General features: G+C 36.3%; 2 protein-coding genes and 1 non-coding gene across 3 annotated transcripts; all 3 read left to right on the forward strand.

The window, feature by feature from the left end:
* The first annotated feature begins 17,840 nt into the window (after window positions 1–17,840).
* LOC113357392 (2-hydroxyisoflavanone dehydratase-like) lies at window positions 17,841–19,107 on the forward strand. The gene has a single exon (XM_026600766.1). The coding sequence runs from the start codon at window positions 17,988–17,990 to the stop codon at window positions 18,969–18,971; it is 984 nt and encodes a 327-aa protein (XP_026456551.1). The 5' UTR covers window positions 17,841–17,987; the 3' UTR covers window positions 18,972–19,107.
* LOC113357393 (chaperone protein dnaJ C76, chloroplastic-like) lies at window positions 19,007–20,695 on the forward strand. Its single transcript, XM_026600767.1, has 7 exons — window positions 19,007–19,404; window positions 19,500–19,580; window positions 19,666–19,703; window positions 19,814–19,902; window positions 19,999–20,082; window positions 20,165–20,273; window positions 20,378–20,695. Exons 1-7 carry the CDS (start codon window positions 19,030–19,032, stop codon window positions 20,493–20,495), a joined length of 894 nt encoding a protein of 297 aa, XP_026456552.1. The 5' UTR covers window positions 19,007–19,029; the 3' UTR covers window positions 20,496–20,695.
* Window positions 20,696–20,752: 57 nt separating this feature from the next.
* On the forward strand, window positions 20,753–20,826 carry TRNAT-AGU. Its single transcript has one exon. It is a non-coding gene; the product is annotated as a tRNA-Thr (tRNA).
* The last annotated feature ends 1,938 nt before the right edge of the window (window positions 20,827–22,764 follow it).

The raw sequence follows: 22,764 nt of genomic DNA on the forward strand, positions 1-22,764 counted from the left end.
TATTTATGGTCGGGTTCATCCTGAGGTCTAAATAATTATCTTATCCATAGTTTTGATTTTTCGGGTTCACGAGGTCTATATCATTTATTCATAATCATTATTCGTAAGAGTAATATGAGGTCTGAACAATTTATCTTACTTTTACCCAATCTATCGGTTACTTATCAATTTTCATTCAGTTGTAAAAAAATTATCTTATAACGCTTTCGATCAGCAAAAATAGTTATCAGAGGAAAGTCGGTTTCATGGTTAGTAAGATGTTACTAAGACGAGTATTCAGGGTTAATAAGTTGTCACCAAGACGAGATCCAAGAAGATGTGAATATCTGAGCAAATTAAATAAGGATATTCTGGAAGAGGTACAATATTATTTGAATAATTCATCAAAATATCTATTTAAATCATGCTCGGTTACTTATCAATTTTCATCAAAATATCTATTTAAATCATGCTCGCTTGTAGAAGATAATAATAGTGAAGAAGACAATGTTGAAGATATGTTTTGTCGTCATGACAATGATGTACAAAATCAAGTTATTGTAATACCCCGATTTCGCTGTGGATCGCCGATGGCATGGAATATAAGTAATGGTTTGTGTTAGAGCACTGCTCGGTCGAACTCGCAAGCGTTGCTATCTCAAGCTTGTTTGTCAATGTTAGTTATCAAAAATATAAATCTTGATTTCTAGTCTACTTATAGATGTCTCGGACTAGGATAGATTGTGTAGTTAAGCATTAGACTTCACGACTTTCATCGATCGAAGACGAAGAACTACTAAGGAGAGCTTGTGGAACTTCATCAACAAAAGGTATGTGAAGAATGAAACTCATCTATCACTTGGAAAGTCTATTTCTACTCTATCTCCTGTATTGACACATAAGTCGTAGTGCTATATAGTTTTCTACTATGCACATTTGATATTTCGAGCTGAGTTTAACTTGATTACATATTTCTCGAAATATGTGTTGGTAAGATTTAGCTTTAACCAAGGTCATCTTATATTTTTGACGAAAGTCAAAAGATGATCATGTGAAAATTGTCGAGTAACATCTTACATGGTTTGTGTGATACAATCATTTGGTGTAGACTTGGAATGTTTCGTTATGATTATTTCAATAACTTGAAAATTGCTTTGATTTTAATAGTATGTGAAAACGGCTAATGTCATCCTCTAAGAAAGTTACAATGATTGAAATAGATTTTAGAACACTTAACCAACATTGGATTATAAACATGTTATGTACTTTTGCATATATGTGATCCATGTCCGGGAACCATGGTATGCATACCCGTATGTGTACAAGTTGGTTTGAGAATCTGGGAACTTAAGTATACTTACTCGTACGCATAATGGCGTAAGGTTTAGGTCCGAAAAATTCTGCTGGGTTTGGAGGTGTGCGTACCCGTTCGCATACTGGCGAAAACCAAACTTGGTCCGGCTACTTAAGTATGCGTACCCGTTTGCATACTTGAGCGGTTAAAGTTCTAAAATCGGTTGGGACATGAACTAATACATTTATATAATAAGAAATGCATTCTTTTCAAACTGTGGCTATAATGTTCACGAATTGATTCGAGTGAATCAAACCGATTTTGCTTCAATTGTGTTCTTGTATACTTCTATGAGAATATAGCAATTGAACAACTTTATAACTAGTTTCATTTGAGTCATTTAAACTAGTTGTGGTTAAGATGAATAAGGTTGATACGAGAGTGTTCATATAGATAACCTCGGTTGACTACTGTTGAGCCAACATAGTGTACACGTTTAGGTACGGTTACTCAAACCTAAATGAAGGTACATTTCATTTGCGTATAACAAGCTAAGTTAAATCTAACGGTTGAAATATATTAGCTCGAGTCTAATCAGGTTTCATCTAACGGTGAATATTGAATGCTTTGTTACCAAGGTAACTTAGATTGCAAACCCTGATTTGAAAACTATATAAAGGAGAACTCTAGCAACTGGGAACCTAATCCCCACACCTCCTGTGTGGTACTAGTTGCGTACTAGAGTCGATTCTCCTTTAACCTTAGGTTTTTCACGAAACCCTGGCCATGTTTGGGAACTTTGACAACATAAAACTTAGCTAGGGAAGAATTTTCTCTAACTCGACTAGAGTTATCATAAGATGTATTAGTAAAGATGTTGTTTGTCCTTCTATTGTATCCATCACAGGTTTATTATATATTATGTTTGTCTCACCATACTCTAACCCCATATTTTTACAAAATAGTCTTATATTAAGGAAAAAATTATATGGAGGAAAATATGAAAATATAAAAATTAATCAAAAATTAATAAATAAAATGAAAAATTAAAATAACTACCTATATAACCGCCTAACCTAGGTAAGGATATTGGTATCCTAGCTATTTTGGAGAATACCATAACCTTACTTTTTTGGGTTCCTAAAATCAAGGAAGATTTAGTAGTTCCTGTTCAAGATTAGGATTGCAGTGAGACAAACATATTTTTATTGTATTTTCTTGATAACCCAACCTAGGATAGGAATTTCCAAGGGGCCAAACACGACCTATAGGTTAACGACTTGAAGACTTCTTTGGGATTGTGAAGCCAAACCCAACTATTTTCTATGTAGGTGCATGTTCTGATCTTACTTCTTCTATCGTGATTCAATATTATCTTTGCTAAGATTTGCTTGAGAGTTATCTCCGATAGGTAAGATTAAAAGTAGTCACAAACATCTTCGTCTCATCGTTTGTGATTCCACAATATCTTGTTTCTCTACCATACGATTAAGATTATTGTGAGGTGATTAATAATACTAGGCTGTTCTTCGGGAATATAATTCTGGTTTATCAATTGGTTCATATGCACTTTGATTTATCAAAAGATGGAACAGAACTCATAGATATTTTTTGGGAGACAGATTTATCTATTCCAATGGACTTTTCTCTGTGAGACAGATTTGTTTATCAAGTCTTCGACTTTGAGTCGTAGAAACTCTTGGTTGTGGGTGAGATCAGCTAAGGGAATCAAGTGCGTAGAATCCTGCTGGAATTCAGAGATGTAAGGAGCACAACTGTACCTTGATCATTGTGAGATTGATTAGGGCTCAACTACATTCCATTCTGAAGTTCATTGGTAGTAGGCTAGTGTCTGTAGTGGCTTAATACAGTATGGTATTCAAAGCTGGACTAGGTCCCCGGGGTTTTCTGCATTTGCGGTTTTCCTCGTTAACAAAATTCTGAAGTCTGTATTATATTTTTTCCGCATTATATTTTGTTATATACTAGAAATATCACAGGTTGTGCGTTGAGATCAATCAATTAGATAATCCAACATTTGGTTGTTGATATAAATTGATTGACACTTGAACATTGGTCTTTGGTACCGTTCAAGTTATTTCTCTTATTTAATCAGGCTCGCAAATACCTATTTGTTGATTGCAGATTGAATTGAGAAATCGAGATATAAAACTCTTTGATATACTTTTCTCTAGATTGAGTCTGACTGTGTAGTTGATTCTCTTGAAAGTATATTGGAGTTTATCTATTCAGATTGTCGAACGAAATATTGGGTGTGGTTGTTAGACCCCCGTTTTTCAGTTCGTTCTTTCCTAACACAGAGGCCTTTTCAGCACAATTGGCTCCAGAGTTGGCAGAAAACTCTTAAGTTAAGCATGCTCGGGCAGGAGAAATCCAAGGATGGGTGATCTCCCGGGAAGTTGTTGTTGGATGACCGCAGCGATGCTCGTTGAAAACCCCATATTATCGGAGAACCGCAATGTCTAAGTGGGGACAATATCGGTGGAGGGCGGGTAATTTTAAATGGTATCAGAGCCGACGACGGTTCACCGTCCGAGGATGAGAGAGTATGCTTGATGGGAAAGGTCAGGTACTAGTTTCCTCAGGGGAAGGGAACGTCGGGGATCAGGGCGTGAATATATTCTGGTGCCGAGGACGGCTCCAATTTAAGGTGGTGGTATTGTAATACCCCGATTCGTCAGGTAGGGTTCGCTGATTGGAATATAGGTAATGGTTTTTCCTTTCCTAACACTGAGGAATTTTCAGCACAATCGGCTCCAGAGTTGGCAGAAAACTCTGCAGTTAAGCGTGCTCAGGCGGGAGTAATCCAGGGATGAGTGACCTCCCGGGAAGTTTCTATCGTATTACTGCCCCACAGTGCCGGATAACCGCAGTAGATAAGTGGGGGAAATATCGGTGGAGGGACGGGTCACTACAAATGGTATCAGAGTCGACGACGGTTCACTTCCGAGGGTGGGAAGGTACACTGGGCGGGGTTGTTCCAGGTGCTTCTCATAAGGGGCATGAAACGTCGAAGATCTGGGCTTGAGAATATATATTTCGGAGTCGAGGACGACTCCAATTTATGGTGGTGGTATTGTAATACCCCGGTTTCGCTGTGTTTCGCCGATGGAATGGAATATAAGGAATGATTTGTCCTTTCCTAACACCGAGGCCTTTTCAGCACAATTGGCTCCAGGATTGGAAGAAAGCTCTGCAGTTAAGCATACTCGGGCGGAGCAATCCATGGATGGGTGACCTCCCGGGAAGTTGTTGCTGGATGACTGTAGCGATGCCCGTTGAAAATCCCACACTGCTGGATAACCGCAGTGGCTAAGTGGGGACAGTATCGGTGGAACAACGGGTCATTACAGTTATTGTTGATAGATATACAACTCCGATCTTTGATAAATATATCGAAGATAAAGCACATATGAAATTTTCTTTTCAAAGGCGAATAACATCCTATTGCTGATAAAGAGAAACCGCCCCACAAAGTTTCACATCGTATCTTTGATAAATATCTCGAAGATGAAGCAAATATGAAATTGTTGAGAGATATACAACTCTGATATTTGATAAATATCTCGAAGATGAAGAAAATATGAAATTTTCTTTTCAAAGGCGAAGAACATCCTATTGCTGATAAAGAAAAACAGTTCCACGAAGTTTCACATCATTTTCAATAGTTTCAGGTGAGTCATTTAATCCTGATAAATTTATTAATTTGGTAGTTCCTGATATTGATGAGTTATCGTTTCCAGAGAGTAAGCTAGTTGTTGATTATTGTGATACACAAATGGTTTTTCATATCTATCATACTAAGGGAGAATTTGTTAAATCAACTTTTGAAGATCCTTTTTGGGTTTCCATCATACCTCATGCTTCTATACATGGTATATATTATTTTTTACGGCATCAGTTCATGTGTATGAAGATTTTAATCAACAAGTTACATGTGCAGAACATGGTACCGACAAGATTTAAGGACGAATTTTCTCCAACACTAGTAGAATGATGGAAGGAGATTTATGAAAATAAATTTATTATGTTATTGTTATTATTTGTATTTTATTAGTGATTCTATAATTAAAGAATAATTATTAATTTTCGGATTTATCTTTTAGGGTAATTTTTAGAAGAGTCTAAAGTTTATTTTAAGACTTTTAATAAGTTAGAAAAATTGCTTAAAGGTAGGATATACCTTGGGAACTAAGTTTTTTTTTGTTAAGTTTAAGGTTTGTTTAGGGGAGTTATCTATTTAAAGGAGCTCAAAAAACGAAAATTGGTAGGTCTTTTTGATAAGTTAAAATTATCTTATGATTTTTATTCATAGTTGGATTTTTCCCGAGGTCTGAATACTAATCTCCTATCTATAGTCGTTATTCGTATTGAATTAACGAGGTCTTGATAAATCATATATATAGTCGTTATCCGTATAGAATTAACGAGGTTTAGATATACCAATAAATTTTAGGATATCTCCTTGAAGATCAACTAACTCATATCAGTTTTATCTAATCTATCTGTTACTTATTTGACTATCGTTTCACGATAAGAATTCTTTGTGTGCGCGTCCGATCTTCATCAATACTGGAACCGTGTATAATGACAGTTCTTGGAAAATATGTCGTATGAACTTATAAGCATAATCGTGTTCAATAACACTCAAAGCTTGAACCACGGTTCACAAACATAGAGTGATGATGTGAAAAAAGTTGTCTTAGAAGTGTTTATGAGAGTTGTCGTAATGCCAAACATATTTGTGAAAATAGTTTATGTGCATATGCTTATTTCGATACTGGGTAGATTTGTGCAAGGGTATGTTGTACTGATCTTAGATGATCAAATAAAAGTAATCATCAATTGAGTTAGATTTGGAAAAGATAAGTAACCCTCGGTTCAAAAACACGACCTGAGAAAAAAAAATTATTTAGTATTAATCGTTGATAATCATTACAGGACCTTTTTTACACATTAAATACCTCATGATTAACCCTAACAGATGATCACTAATGGAACGAACACCTGTCCTATGACATAATTATACGAAGGAAATAACAGACCGAGATAACAAAAATAAACTATTACTCAATACTGACTCGACTAAACTATGAGCTACCCCCATGGCACCTTAAATATTATTCTTCGGATGGTGGGATCATAATACTACCCTCTCCTCCAAAAAATCCTTGACCTCAAGTATAGATTTCAAGAAAATATGATGTTATGTTAGATTTGTCTTCCCAAGTGGCATTCTCCTCTGTAGAATTGGTCCATCTAATCAGGAGCTGTAAGATTGACTTACCATTCATGTTGTTTGTTTTGGTGTCCAGAATAGTGATTGGCTTGACAATTATTTGTCCTTCATGATCTACTAAAGGTGTAATAGGAATAGGTACCACTGACTTACCAATATGTTTCTTGAGCTCAGAGACATGAAAAACAGGGTGGGACTCTAGCTTCTGGAAGGAGCTGCATCTTCAAAGCCAGAAAATGATTTTTTCGGATAAAAGGAAATGACCCTTAATATTTAGTTGACGGCTTGAAGTTTTTCTGAGAGCAAATGATGCTTGTCTATACGGTTGGAGCTTTATATAAACCATATCCCCAACTTCAAATTCCCTATCTGTTCTATTTTTTCACTGAACAACCTCATCCTCTCTTGAGCTTTATGAAGTTTTTCTTTTAGAATCTCCAACATTTTATTTCTTTGTTTGATATACTCCTCAACTGAAGCCACAAAAGTCACTATAGCTGTAGGAAAGGCTAATGGGGGAAGGATTATAGCCACACAAGGCTTTAAATGAAGACATCTTCAAGCTAGAATGATAGGTGGTGTTATACTTACCATACAACCAAAGAAAGCCAGTTATACCATTTCTTAGGATGGTAGCCAGTCATACACCTCAAGTAATTCTCTAGACATGCATTCACTCTTTCATTTTTCCCATAAGATTGAGGGTGGTATGTTGTGCAGATATTCAAACTAGTACCTCAAATCCTTAAGAAATCCTGCCAAAAATTGCTTGTGAATACCCTATCTCTGTCAAAAAAGTCTTTGCCAATGAAGCTACATTGTAAGGGTGTCATAGCCCAATAAAATGTCTGTATTTAGTAAGTGTGTCTACTACTACCAAAATTACGTCTTTTCAGTCACTTTTGGTTATCCCTTCTTTTAAGTTCATGGATATACGTTGCGAAGCTTGTTCAGGGATGGACGGTGGTTGTAGAAGACCATCAGAAAAATGATGATAAGTTTTTCTCCTTTGGCAGACATCACAATTGGTTACAAATAATACCTCTTTTTTCATACCTTGCCAATGAAAATATATTATTGCTATAATAGGTAGCTTGATTTCCAGAATGTCATCCCATGACAGATGAGTGTATAGAGGCAATGGTTGTAGTTTTGATGTTGCTGATGCTCCCTATATACAATATACCTCTTTATCTGAGGACCTCCTCCTTGTAAGTAAAATGTTCCGCTGCAAACGGGAGATAATAAAAGTTAATGATCTGTTGTGCCCTCTGGTCATGAGTGTATCTGAGTATGATAGCTTGATTCAGGTATGCCGTAGTCTTCAATGGTGTGTAGAATCCATTCTAACTATTCTGAAGTTGGTTTTCTAGACAATGCATCAGCTGCGTTGGCAGTGGCATTGGCATTGGGACTGGTAAAATTTCTAATATAAAGTCCTTGAATAATCGGGTAGAGCAAGTAGTGGTGTATGTGCCATTGCATGCTCACAAAGATGGTTAGTTATTTTTATATAAATTGGTAAGCAGTGCGATTGTCAGGCAACGCTGACTTAGTCAAACTCAATTTTTCCTTCCTCAAGCTTTCCTGATTTCCTAAAATTTCTTTATGTTTGTTTATATGAATCTTAATCCAATTTTCTGGTCAATATAATGATTTGAACTTGTTTGGTTTAGTATTTTGATTTAATTCTTTAAACCTAGTTTTAAGAAAAATTTCAAATCCCCAATTTTCTGATGGTTTAGTCTTTTCAGTTCTAAAATTTTATCTTTGTTGTAATCTTTTTCTTTTAGTATCATGATTAACTTTATCTTTTGATTTGATATCTTCAATTGTTTTTCTTTTCTCGGTTCCTGATAGTTAAAGTTTTTTCCCAAATTAATTTTCAGATTAGGTCATGGGATAAAAGGAGGTAGCAAGATAAGGTTTTGACGTCCACCATCATGATATTAAGGATTTGATAAGAGATTTGAAGAAGTTGTGGAGGTTTCTTCCAAGTATGGTTTCTGATTTCTTTAACAATATATAATATTGGATTTTGGGCGATAAGATACTGAAGATTTTTTTGTGGGGATTGTTTGGGGGGTTTCTTAGGGTCTCATGTTGATTATATTATTCTTTGGGTTTTGCTAATTTTAACTAAATTCTACTTAGTAGGATTTTGTCTTAGAAGATACTTATTTGGAAGATATATTAAGTTAATTATTAATTGCATTTTATATTAGATTATTATAATTAGTGGTGTGATTTCAGAAGATTTTCAAAACTTGTCAATCATGTTTGTAAGTATGAGCTGGTTTTCTAGTACAGTTGATGAAATGTTTGTCTGTTGAGTATAAAAATAACTTTGAAAATCATCTTAGTTCGCCTATTGAAGTTACATTGTTTTAAGTTACCTAAAATAATTTTTTTTCATTTTCCTTTATATTCAGAAATAGAAGTAATTCATTGCAGTACTTTGTATCTCTGTGTAGTTATATTTCTCCTCATCTGTTTGGGTTGTTCTTTTCTCATAATATTTTTTTGAGTTGTTTATTTATGGTTGTTCCTGAAGAGCCTGTAAGAGTGCTAGATTTAGATGAATATTTTGAAGAGTTCCCTTTTAGGTTAGCTGGTTTGATTTGTGATAAGTATCATAACTATCACAAAACTTATGTTAAGCATCATTTGAATAGAGTCTGGACCATTAACTGTACTGACTTCAAGTTAGCCAAACATTTAATCCAAGGAATGGAAGGTTTTCTTAACCTTTTTGTTGTTATGTTTTGAAAGATGGAAAATTTAGATTTAGCAATGACAGTTAGACAAACTTTGGTTTTTGGCTAGTTATTTGTTGTTCAGCTGTTGGGTGATCTGGAGTCTGTCTTTGATTTGGAATAAAATACTACATTAATGCCAATGCAGATCACTATCCCTTTTGCTCTAATTAATAAAGTCCAGGCTAGGAAAATTATTGAGAAAATTGGTAATACAGAGGCAGTAGATACACCTTTGGTAATTTTTATGAAGCAAAAGTTACGGTGTCAATGAAATCTCCGATGATGAAAAAAGTTGTTTTCAATACTGCTAGGAAAACATACTACATGTCTTCTTTTTATCCTAAGTTTCCTTTTCATGCTTGTACCTAGTGTTTTGTACTTATTCATGACGAATACAAGTGTAAGTAAATACAAATGAGAATATATGTAAAGGCATTACCTGCACCTTCACCTAAACATTCCCATGTTGCTGGTTTGGGAGAAGGGAGAGAATTATGGAGTGGCAAAGATTTTTTGTTTATTTTAGTTCGATTTATTTTTTAGTTACTTATCTGTTTAGAAATATGAAATTTCTTTGCTGGAACATGAATGGGTGTTGCTATGATAAGAAATAATTGCATTTATTGAATATATTTAAGAAGAAAAATTTGATGCAATTTGTCTGACAAAAACAATGGTGGACACAGACGCTGTCAATAAATATAATCATCATTTTCCGTATGATTCTTAGTTTATTGTTCATTTTGTGGGTAAATCAGGAGGTATTGCATTAGGTTACTTTGCTAAGCCCAATATAGAAGTCATTAGTAGTTCTCTCAATATGATTCATATAATGTGTGATATACCTCATGTGATTATGAATTGTATTGTATCCTTCATATATGGGGCCCTAAACATTAATAAAATGAGAAATCAATGAAATTTTCTTAGTCACATGAATAAAACTAATGATCGTCCTTGGTTATTATTAGGGGATTTTAATTTTATTTTAAATGCATCTGAAAAGCAACATGGTAACTCGGATAGTTCTTTTCCGACGGACTTTGTTAGATCTAAACTTGTGGACATGAAAATGAACGAAGTTTTTGCTTTTGGAAATCCGTTTACTTAGTGAAATAGGAGATTCAAAAATCCTTCTGAATTGATATTTGAAAAATTGGATAGAGGGTGTGTAAATGATGAGTGGTTTTTTGTTTTACCTCATACCCGTGTTACTATTTTGGCAAGAGTTTTTTTGGATCATAGTCATATTCTGCTTAATTGTTTTCATTATGAGCATCATATTAATATACCTTATAAGTATTTTAAATGTTGGCAGTTGAATCCTGAATTTAAAGGAGTGCTTAGTAATTCCTGGTTAAAGAAGGTTAATGGTTCTCCGAGTTATATTTTGGTAGGAAAACTCAAGAATCTGAAACATGATCTAAGTCGCTGGAATATCAGTTCTTTTGGTCATATTAAAACTATAATTAGCAGGCTAAACTCTGAAATTAAAAAGATGCAAAGTCCCACTTATACTCCTTCTATTGGTAGATTCATTTTGAATTACTCTAAGCAGATGGATTATTGGTATGAGATAGAAAATAGTTTTTATAAATAAAAAGCTAGGATAGACTACTTCACTCAGTATGGTAAGAACACTCACTTTTTCCATAATACGGTGAAACTTAGGAATATATATAACACGATTCATACCTTAAAAGATGATCATGGGAACTGGTTGGAAAATAGTGATCAAGTGGTATTCTTCTTTCAATTCATTTCAAAAAACTTTATACTTCATTGATGGTTATTTTCAATGATGTTGTAGTAATAGGTTCGTTGAGACTTGTGAAAGCATATTCTTAGACTTAATTTTTAAAGAAAAAATAACAAACTCAATTAAAAAGTGTTGTATCAATTATGGAGAGACTGGTGATAGGATTCCACCATTGGTCGATATTAGTGATTTAATAAAATAATAATTACGCAACTCAACATTCAAATAGATTCTAATAGAATTGCCTAAACATGTAGAAGAATAGATGTTAATCCAAGCATAGAATATCAAAACCCCAAAGCAAGCATATTCTATCAAGAGAAAATACACCTAACTAATCAAAATCATATAAACAGTTTTTAGTTCAATGCAAAACTCATAATAGAGTTGTTGTAATTAATTAAAAATAGAAATATATCACTTTTACCGAATCAACGGCTTCCTCCATAACCCCAAGGATTGGGTTTAGCTCATCAGGATGTTGGAAACACGCTCAAAAGTTGGTTTCATTGCTCAAAGTGTTTACAAATGATAAAAATGGGAGAAATATAATAAAAACCGGGTTTGTAACAGTTATATTTGTTACAAACCGAGCTGTTATAAAGAACGATAAAAATAAAGTGTCGTTGTTACTGTAACACAACGACTGTCTTCTACAGTCTAATGTTCTTCGTGTTCTTCGTGCAGCAGCAACAATGTAGTTTCTGCAACTTGATTTTCTCGACTCTCTGATGCTCTGAAACTCTCCAAAACTCTTCTTCCCCCTCTGTGGTTCCCAGGACCCTATATATACTCGAAAGGACCAAGGATTACTCCTCATAACTCCAAAAGATCTCCGGTCACTCGACAGTGAAGAGGATTATTCTCGGGAATATCTTCTTTCCTTTATTTCCTTTTCACGCGTTAATCTTCTTACAACACGTTCCAAATCTTCATGATCACGCCTCAGATGTAGTGTATCACACTTCCATCTCACGCCATGCACGGAAGAATACGTACAATCCCGTGAATATCTTCTCTTAACCACTTTCCCTGTTTTGTATAATCAACGTACACAGCCATCTTCTTTCGAATCTGAAATAGATACCGGCCCTGTTTACATGTAACAGGCCCATACCAACCCATTTGAGTGATTGAATCACTCCATAAGTTTCCAAGATCAAAAGCATCAACTCTCGAGTTTCCTTAAGCAAAACCCGAACTCCCTGATTCACTCAAACTTGATGATTCAGCCAGTTTTGATCAATTCTGGCAACGGTACCACGCCTGTGAGACTGAAACAAGTCTTGCCAAACAATTACAGCCATTGAATCTCACTGAATCGCACAAAACCTCCAACCCTAACTCTGCCACCATTTTCCCGCCAAAACTGGAAATTCAAAATGAAAAAGATGAAGTGCCCTGATCCAAAATATGGGCGCCATTAACAGCTGAGGCGCCTAGGGGTTCCCTTATCCAATCTGAAGGTGTCTTTAGTACTTTTCCGGGGTGCCCGAGCAACTTTTCGAGCCGAATTTTCCAAAAATGATTATTTCTCAAAAATACCTACAAACATACAAAACACCATAATAAGGACGAAAATGAGTACTAATAATTCGAAACATTGAGGACAAATTAGACACATAAATGCGTCTATCAAATACCCCCAAACTTATTATTTGCTATTCCTCAAGCAAAACTAATAAAAAAAAAAACCGAGTTAATCTCGGAAGGGTTTACCAGAGGTGTACCCACAAAACCATTACTCCAGACCCTAGATATCTACGCAGAACCTTGGAAGGCACTAAAGAATCTCCTTGGTTGTCATACTTATTGACTACAGGAGGAAGTACCCTGATGCGAAATTCCAATTGTTGTACACGAGTTTGCACTCAAGCATACTAAAATTCATATAAAGCGACAGAGCTCTACTCAGATAGTTTCTGGACATCATAAACCAGACTCAACCAATCACATGAATAGATTAAGAAGATGGATGTAGAGAAAAACGTTGATGATGTTGACTAAGGTGAACCTATCCTAATGGACTGAGATACTGGTTTGAACTAATATCAACATACTGGCATATACAAGGGAACCAGAGGTCGATAATCCTAACTCTAGGTCAACTCAGCTGGCATATACAAGGGTACCAGTGGTCGACTTTGTATTTATTCCGGTTGGTCTGGTGGTCTGGTCTCAATTATTTTTTTTATTTTTTTTTAATCTCAGTCACTCTATTTCTCCCTAGCAATGGTAAACAGAAAAAAAAGAAGTGATCAGGATTCTTTCGATGTTTCCATCACGAGGATATGGCGACACTACCATGTTTTCTTTTTTTTCTAACACCTGAGCTATGTGCTTTTATGAATAGACTCTTCTAGATGTTTCCATCTAATCAGATTGGTTCCTCAACTCCTACAACCAAAATGCTTCCATCCACTTAGATTGGTTAGTGCCATCCTTAATAAATATAAATTTCTAGGCTCTGGAGTTTATTTATTGCAGCTAACAAAAAGTTTCTTCCCCACCCCCAAACTTAAATCTAATATTGTCCTCAATGTTCTAAAGATGAAATTAAAAGCATGAACAAGGAGAAACTGTTACCACTTGAGGAAAAGAAACAATGAAGGATATTACCGTGTCGCATGAGCGTGGGTGCCTCCCAGTAATTGCTAATTTTAAAGTCTCTAGCTAGACATCAAATACCTCAAAAAGGATTGTCACCTTCCAAAGTCGTATACCAATAGTCGAAACAATTGTGGTCTGTAAGAACAAAAAGAGCTAACAAAAATATGAGACAACTATACTGGTTCAGAAAAATGAAAAGAAGGAGCACATCCTCATCTAAGTTTTCTGTCAAGACAATTGAGTTTATCTGGGGCGCATAATTGAGTTTCATATGTGTGTCTCGATAAAGAGATTCATCCGAAATACTTGCCTCTAATGCCTGGGTTGCCTCCTGGACAGTATCAGGAGGATCGGGTTGCGGAGTCTGAATATATTCAAGTAAAATATATGACGCACAAGGCTCGAGTCCCAAGTTAGGAACTCTAATTAGGGATACATGACGATCACAAGAGCCATCACTACCCCCAAACTTAGGGTTTTCACTACTCACAGACAAACCTCTAACTATTTCTTGAATTTCTAGATCCTCAGAGTCCCTAAAATACTCAAGAGTTTCTTCTAGTTCTGTACCCCCAAACTTAGGGTTTTCATTACTCTCAGAAAGACCTAATAGTATTGCCTGAATTTCTGGGTCCGTAGAGTCTTTAAAATACTCAAGGGCTTCTTCTAAAGATTGATCACACATCTGGTCTAAGAAAATGGTTCCCTCAAATTCATCTAAAGGATCTCCCAGTAAATTTTCATGCCAATTATCCTGAACTAAAGTGCTAATCATATTCACTTCTTCTAAATCATCATTCTCAGAAGGTTGTCTAGTAACATTAAATACATTTAGTTCAGTGGTCATATTACCAAAGGATATGTTCATAAGTCCGGTTCTACAGTTGATGACAGCGTTAGCTGTGGCTAAAAATGGACGACCTAAAATCACCGGGATTTGAGCACTTGGGTCCTGAACTGGCTGGGTGTCTAAAACAACAAAATCCACTGGATAAATAAACTTATCAACCTCAATCAGAGCATCCTCTATGACACCACGAGGGACTTTGACAGACCTATCAGCTAATTATAGTGTCATTTTAGTCGGTTTCAACTTACCAAGACCTAGCTGGGTGTATACATGATACGGGAGTAAGTTAACACTAGCTCCTAAGTCAAATAATGCCTTATCGACAGTGTGGTTACCAATTGCACAAGATATGGTAGGGCATCCAGGGTCCTTATACTTAGGGTGTGTTTGGTTTAGAAGAATTGAACTTACTTGACCAGCTAAAAAGGCTTTCTTATGAACATTAAGCTTACGTTTTCTTGTACAAAGATATTTAAGGAACTTGGCATAAGCAGGTATCTGCCTAATTTCTTCTAATAAGGGAATGTTGATGTTCACCTGCTTAAATATTTCCATTATCTAGTTGAAGGTTGGCTCCTTCTTTGTTGGGGTTAACAACTGAGGATACAAGGCTCTAGGCACAAAGGTAGACCTATCAGGAATTTCTTGGGAATCCTTAGAGACTGTTTCAGTTTCCTCAACCACGGGCTCCTCTTGGGAAGTAGAAGGTGGAACTTCAGTATGTACACTAGGCATGGATACCTTATTGTCTACTGTTTTACTGCTCCTAAGGGTTGTAACAGAATTCACATGATTGTACGATTTCTCTCCTTTGGGGTTAGGATCAGTATGACTAGGGAGATTTCCATCTTCTCTCTCACTTATATACTTAGCTATTTGGCCGACTTGAAGTTCTAATTTAGCAAGAGTCTGGGAATTATCCTTCAAATTCTGCCAGGTTTCTTGTTGAAAGCTAAGGTGGTTAACTGATAACATATCATGGTTCTTTGCTAACATAGTAAGAGCTTCTTCTAAGGTAGAGATCTTTTCTTAGAAGTGTTCTGAAACTGGGTTTGACCTGAAGGGTTCTGAGTATAACCAAAACATGGGGTGGCTGAGAATTACTAGACTGACCTGGATTCTGGCCTTTAGACCAAGAAAAATTAGGATGGTTTCTCCAATCAGGGTAGTAGGTTTCTGAGTATGGGTCAAACTTCTGACGGTTCTCAAACCTAGCATTGTTATAAGCAACGTGGGCTTGCTCTTCACTAACCTGACCTTCCCAAAACGAGCTATTGGGTTCTACTCCACAATTAGAGACTTGAGAGTATCTAATCCTATCATCAGGTTCAACAAGAGACCTATGTTTAGACTGATTTAATTCCAAAGCTTCTAACCTTCTAGATAAAGCAACAAACTTAGCATATGACCCAAAGCTTGTATCTACCATATTGGTGCTACTTCGATTGACCAAGAGTTTCTTAGGAGGTTGAACACAAGGTTCCCACTGTTGGGATTTTACTAGTCTTGTAAGGAAGGAATCCTTAGTTGATGTTTGTAATTTTCACCTTAGTTTAATATCGGGTTTGTTTCTCGGTAAAAAAGATATATATATATATATATATATGTGCCACATCATGCTTGAACTGGTTAAATGCATTAAATGCATACTTAGCTGTTTGGTTCCATTGCCGCATCCAGTCCATCAATGTTCGGTTTGGGCACCCACACACAAAAAACCAGAGGGCCCCGGTTCGGATCGGCAAATGCGCACCTCTATGAGTCGGTAGGTTTGGCAGTGGCATTGGGACTAATTAACTCGTGAAAGGTATTATCTTCTTCTTGTTTCGGCTGAACCCTTGAAATCAATTTCGTATTGGTACTTGCAAATCCATTCCAGTTTCAGTTTTGATTCAATCCTATGTATTATATGTTGTTTTCGTTTTACCCTATGTTTATACATATGCTTTTTAACTCGTCAATACAGCATCATATTCCTATCTGCCTCTCTCTGTGTATTTGTATATGTTCTGATTCAACTCCATTGATTTAAGCTTCTTATGTTTTGTAAATTTACAGAAGGAAAGGGAAGACTATTGAAAAAAAATCAGCGCGCATCTTGAAATGGAGGTCACAAACACCTCAAAAGAAAAGGCATCTCAAGGATACAAGTATGACGAGAGTGATTTAGAACAACTAAAGGTTGCCTACGAAGAAGCTGATCGCGATTACCAAAAGAAGCAGAAAGCGTATTTGGATGCAAAAGAGAAGCGGGCAAATGGAATTGACGTGAACAATTACATGGCTTTAGTCGAGGAACAGACAGACGCCCTGTGCAAGCGTGTTGAACTTTTTATAAAACTTATGAATGAAAAACGATCTAAAAATCTTGCCAACTCCATATTGGTAAGTAGCAATTGAGTAATGAATTATTCCTTGTTTTTTACTTCCATTTGTTGTTGGAATGTGAAATCTGTGTTGCTAGTTGGAGGAGACTTACTTTGGTGCTTCTTATGATTATGGGGTTTGTATCATACTTGTTTCATAAAATTGGCTTTTAATGTTTCAGGCATGACATCATACTCAACTTGAGGATTAATGGGGAAGTATGGCTGGAATAAAGCTGTTGAGGGATTGCAAGGTACTGGTGCACTTCATCTCTGACAAACAGTTGGTCAGCTGTAGGACCTAGCAAGCCTATATCACTAGCAATTTAAATGTTTTTATGCTTGCAGTTGATTTTTTCAGTACCCATGTTCTTGACACGCAAGTGAAGTTCTTCTAGATTACTTCCAGAGATGGCTAATTAAATAAAATTGCACATTGGTTATACTTGGAACAAAGAAACTTGGGAAATTGGATATGCCCCAAAATCGACTGTCATTTTGGGGATATGTTTCAGGGTTCCAGTTTCCGGGAATATGTCTCGGCCATCGAAAATCCCATCAAAACTGAGTATATAGTATACACGTCTTTTAATTTTTACATATGTAATCTCAATTGTGTGCGAATGTTGACTACTTAACGGTTTTGGATGAGATTTTGGATGACTGGGACATATTTCCGAAAACTAGAATCCTAAGTCATATTTCAAAATAACAGTCAATTTTGGGGCATATCCCCAAGTTTCCCAAGAAACTTCTCTTAAAAAACATTGCTGGTACATTAGTCTTTCACATGATAAGACTTCGACATAGGAAAGTCTAAAAGACTACTAGACCAAAGAAATTTGAAACCTATTTTGCTACTGTCTTTTAAGGAAGACAGTCAGCTTCCGTTTCCTTTTCTTCTCTTTCCTTATATAATGCAACTTTGAGTGTAGTTCTTCTTTTCTCATATCTCCAAAGCTATCTAGCTGTTCCATTTCTCTCTATTCTCTGTTGCTTCTGCACCACGCCGAATTCTTTCATTTTCATGGATTCAGACAAAACTAGCTAGCTGGTCCAGTTCTCTCCATTTTCTTTTGCACAGCACCACACCAGGTTCTTTCATTTTTCATGGATTCTGACAACCAAGAAGTTGTTTACGAGTTCCTTCCACTCCTTAGAATATACAAAAATGGCCGTGTAGAACGTCTCCTTGCATCAGAAACTGTTCCGCCTTCTTTAGAAGACCCAGAAACTGGTGTGTTTTCTAAAGATATCAGCATCTCATCAGACCCTTGTATCTCTGCTAGGCTTTGCCTTCCTAATAATCGTACCCACAACCATAAAAACTTACCTCTTCTTATATACTTCCACGGTGGCGGTTTTTGTCTCGGTTCGGCATTCGCACTTTACTACCATCGCTACCTGAACACTTTAGTTTCTAAAGCCAATGTCATAGCAGTGTCAATCGAATACCGATTAGCACCTGAGCACCCACTTCCTATTGCTTATGAAGATTGCTGGACTGCTCTTCAATGGGTGCTTTCTCACTCTCGAACTGACAAACCCATCTCCAGTGCATCAAACCATGGCAAAGAGTCATGGCTGAATGACTATGCAGATTTCAACAAGATATTTTTGGGCGGCGACAGCGCTGGTGCAAATATTGCTCACAATATCGCCATGCGTGCTGGCGCGCATGGCTTAAAATTTAGAGGCATGTATTTGGCTCATCCTTACTTTTGGGGGTCTGAATCGATTGGGAGTGAAACAGACATGGACACTGAAGTGAAGGCAATAAACGAACGGCTTTGGCTGTTCGTTAATCCATCTTCTGTCGGCATCGACGATCCGATGATAAACCCGTTCGGACCGGGAGCTCAAAGTTTGTCATGTCTTGGCTGTGAAAGGGTTCTTGTTTGTGTAGCTGGAGAGGATCCAGTGAGAGAAAGGGGTCGGCTTTATTGCAATGAATTGAAGAAAATCGGATGGGAAGAAGATAGAGTCAAGTTTTTCGAGAGTGAAGGAGAAGGACATGCTTTTCATCTACATTTCCCTGAGACCAAGAATGCTCAGCTTGTTATCGAACGCTTGGCTTCATTTCTCCGATGTTAAGCAAAAATATTTATACTGTACTTTTTTGGATAAGTCGTATACTTTTTTGTGGTCACTAATGCTTGTAACTAAAACAACTAGACACATTTTGATCAGTGGCCAGAATGAGATAATAATGGAACCATTAATTAGCAAATCAGCTCTATATTCAGCTGCAGTTTCAAATCCTAATCCTCTAATCAGCAATTACGCCTTTAATGGTTTTGCCACTACTCTTTGCAGCTCATTTCCGCTTAATCTAAACAGAAACTTAGCTCGTAACCAAATTTGCTTAAAATCTTGTGGTCGTTCAGGGATGCTATCTTCATTTACATTACACTGTAAAGAAATTGGCAGAGGAGAATACCCACTCTCACTGTCGTCTGCTTATGAAATACTCGGTGTTAGTCCTTACTGTACATTCGCAGAACTCAAGTCAGCTTTCCGATCAAAAGTAACCACATTTCTGACAACACGTACGGGAAAATAAATGTTGATTAAATTTGCAAATGATAATGTATTTTTGGTTCTCTATTGCTGTATGTTTAGGTGAAGCAATATCATCCGGATGTGAGCAAAGATGTCGAGAATTCAGATGACATGATTCGTCAAGTAATCACAGCTTATGAGGTACCTAATAGGATGATATTTTTAGTCTTCCTAAATTGCAATTTTTAGCACATGTACTAATACATTTTAAATTGCCCTGAAACAGATTATCTCTAAGAATCCTCGATTCAACGACATTGATAGGTAACACTAGCTAGCTATACTAATTCACTATCCTCCTGAATTGGCATTCAATAGAAGTTCTTCTCTTGTGCCTTTTCGTCAAGAATGTGACTCTTTGGTGTCAATATTAGGGACAAATTAAGTAATGTAGATCCTTTCGATGAGCCGGAATGTGAAGCTCTCGATATTTTCATCAATGAGACTCTTTGCATTGGCAAAGGTACTACGATCCACTAGAACTTCTCAAAATCATATGCAGAATTTAACTCAATAATGCTGTTGGACGCGAATCAGCTAAAAATGCTTGTGGTTTCAGGATGTCCATCTTCATGTGTAAAAGCCGCGCCAAATGCCTTCTCATTTGATTCATGGACAGGAACTGCACGCGCAACTATTCAAGGTTGGCATTTGTTACATATGTTTATGCAAAACATTCCTAGCTTCCTGTCTTGAACATTATTGGTACGAACACAACTAAACAGGGCAAGGAAATGACTACGGGATTCAGAATGCTGTTAGCGGGTGCCCGAGAAATTGTATCCATTACGTTACACCATCACAACGAATTATTTTGGAGGAATTACTCAACAGGTACTACAACTAGTGCTAGAACTAAATTTTCCGCTATAGATGTTAAAGCAATACGGTTTGTTTTTGGTTGTGATTTATTTGATGTTCTGGACATGTTTATGTAGTATTTTGGAGTCTCCGGTGGTTGCTACGGCCGAAGCGGATATCTTGTATTCTCTCATTACTAAAGCTAAGTTTGAGAACAGTAGATATCAGAAACCAAAGAAGAAGAGTAGCTTTTAAAATTTAGATTGGTAATGAAAATAACCAAAGTTTGCAGACCTCCTTGCTAAGCAAGCAGTACAACACATATCTCTGCAAGATAACAAAGACTGTATGTACATTCATGTGTATCCTGTTACTTGATTTAATATTGTATGATTTACCGTACACTTATCTGATCTAACTTTTCAAACCTGGTGCAAATTTATGAAATCTAAATTTCAAGTGATGTGCACTTCTTGGAATAAACTAAAAACCATATACCTAACTGCCACCAAGCTTTCATAGCTCAGTTGGTTAGAGCACCAGTTTAGTAAGCGGGAGGTCTTGAGTTCAACTCTCAATGAAAGCAATGAAGTTCTTCTTTTTTTCCGACGTAAAGCAATAATTTTTTATTTTTTTTTTGAGTGCAGTTTTGGTCTCCTGTCAGGAGGCTACAGATTGAAGCTTCAATATTACTAAAACTTTCAAAAGGGAAACCTGACTCTTTAGCTGACTTAGCAGCATCAACTACCTGATTATCGTCACGACTAACAAAATCAAAGGTACATGAAATGAAGCTAGAGATTAAATGTTTGATCTCCTTTATTAGATTCTTATTCTCCCACTGTATTAAAAGTGAATGATTATTGATAGTTTGAGTGACCAGCTTTGCATATGCCTTTATCTGAATTCTTGTAAGATGCATTCTCTTAGCTTAGTGCAAAGCATCACGAATAGCCATACACTCCACAACTTCTGGGTTTGGTGCTCCACTTCCATAAGTTCCTTTGATTCCAAGGCAGCAACCTGTGAAATCACGCATTACAATGCCAGTTCCAAATTGGTTAGTGTGGTGATTAAATTAAAGAGGCATCAATATTGAACTTAATAACCCCTTCTAAAGGTGGTATCCATCTAGACACATTGATATTGTTAGATTCAGAGCATAACAAGTTATTGGAAGCATGCATATGAGAAGCAAGATGATAAATAATTTTATGCACAGTGTTATGAGGGTTAAGTGATACTCCCTGGAAAGTTACGTCACAACTATCCTTCCGTATTATCCAAGCTCCAATCATTAGAGAATAAATCTATTTTTCATCATCAGTCGAGTGAGAAGGAGAAAACAAGCTAATAACCCAATCGGAAACTGAGTTGCAGTTAACACTAACTGAACCCAGGCCTGGTTCTGAGGTGGGGCTTCTTGGGAAACGACACGGGGCGAGAATTTTTGGAGGGTGAGAATTTTCGGTTTAGTGGTGTGTATATACTAATATTTTTAGTGGCCTGCTACCGTTTAGTCACCCATATCACACGTGCGATAAAACGATCCCATTATTTCTTAATAATTATATTCCTAAATTGTCGCTTCTGCCTTAAACTATATATTCAAGAAAAGGAAAATCCTTGCCGGTAAACCTTAGCCGAGATTCAAAAACTCCGTGAAGGAGAAAGTTCATTACAATTCCATATTTCCATTCACATGTACTCTGGTAACAGGAAAAAAATCATTCCATTTAATTCATAGGTAATCTCTTATATTATAGTTTTATATAGTTTAATAGTCATAAAATTAAACTAACTTGAAGACTGTTTTTGGATGGTTATAGGATTAGGGTTATTGTCTTCCTGGGGTTAGTTGATTAACTTGATTTTTATTTGTTGATTTCACTGTGGATATTTGATGATATCTTACTGGATGGTTGTTTTTGATATTTCAATTTGATTGACTGATCTTAGTGGATGCTTAATGCTTTTGGTATTTGAATTTGATTAACTGATTTTTTTTTTTTTTTTTTTTTGATACCTTACTGGAAGCTTTTGATTTCATATGATTCATATCTTGTAATCTTATCGTGGCTTTTGTGTTAGCCGTAAAATTGCTTCTTTGATTCTTATCCTATTAGTTTGTCTTCTCGAAATCTAAAATTTGTTTATTTTCATGTTTGATGGAAAATTCCTCCTGACTTATTAATGTTGCTCTAAAGTTGCGTGACATAAATTACTTCGTTTTTGTGTTATATAATAAATTTTATTTGAAAAACATATAACTATAATTGCGAAATAAAAATTCTTTTGCGTAAAAGGGTGTTATGTACTCTTTCGCACAAGGTCGTTGAAATGTCAGAGACGGCCCTGACTGAATCAATATGAATGTTGATGCCTCTTCATATTGCTCTGGCATGTCTACATTCAAATAAGATATGCTTCATTGTCTTTTCAGCACCACCGCAAATGTCACATCTGGTATCCAGTTCTTCATTGTAAGTGGCCCTTTTACAATTAGTAGAGTGTAATTCTCTTG

The sequence above is a fragment of the Papaver somniferum genome, chromosome 3 (assembly GCF_003573695.1).
Source record: "Papaver somniferum cultivar HN1 chromosome 3, ASM357369v1, whole genome shotgun sequence".
Classification (NCBI taxonomy): Eukaryota; Viridiplantae; Streptophyta; class Magnoliopsida; order Ranunculales; family Papaveraceae; genus Papaver; species Papaver somniferum.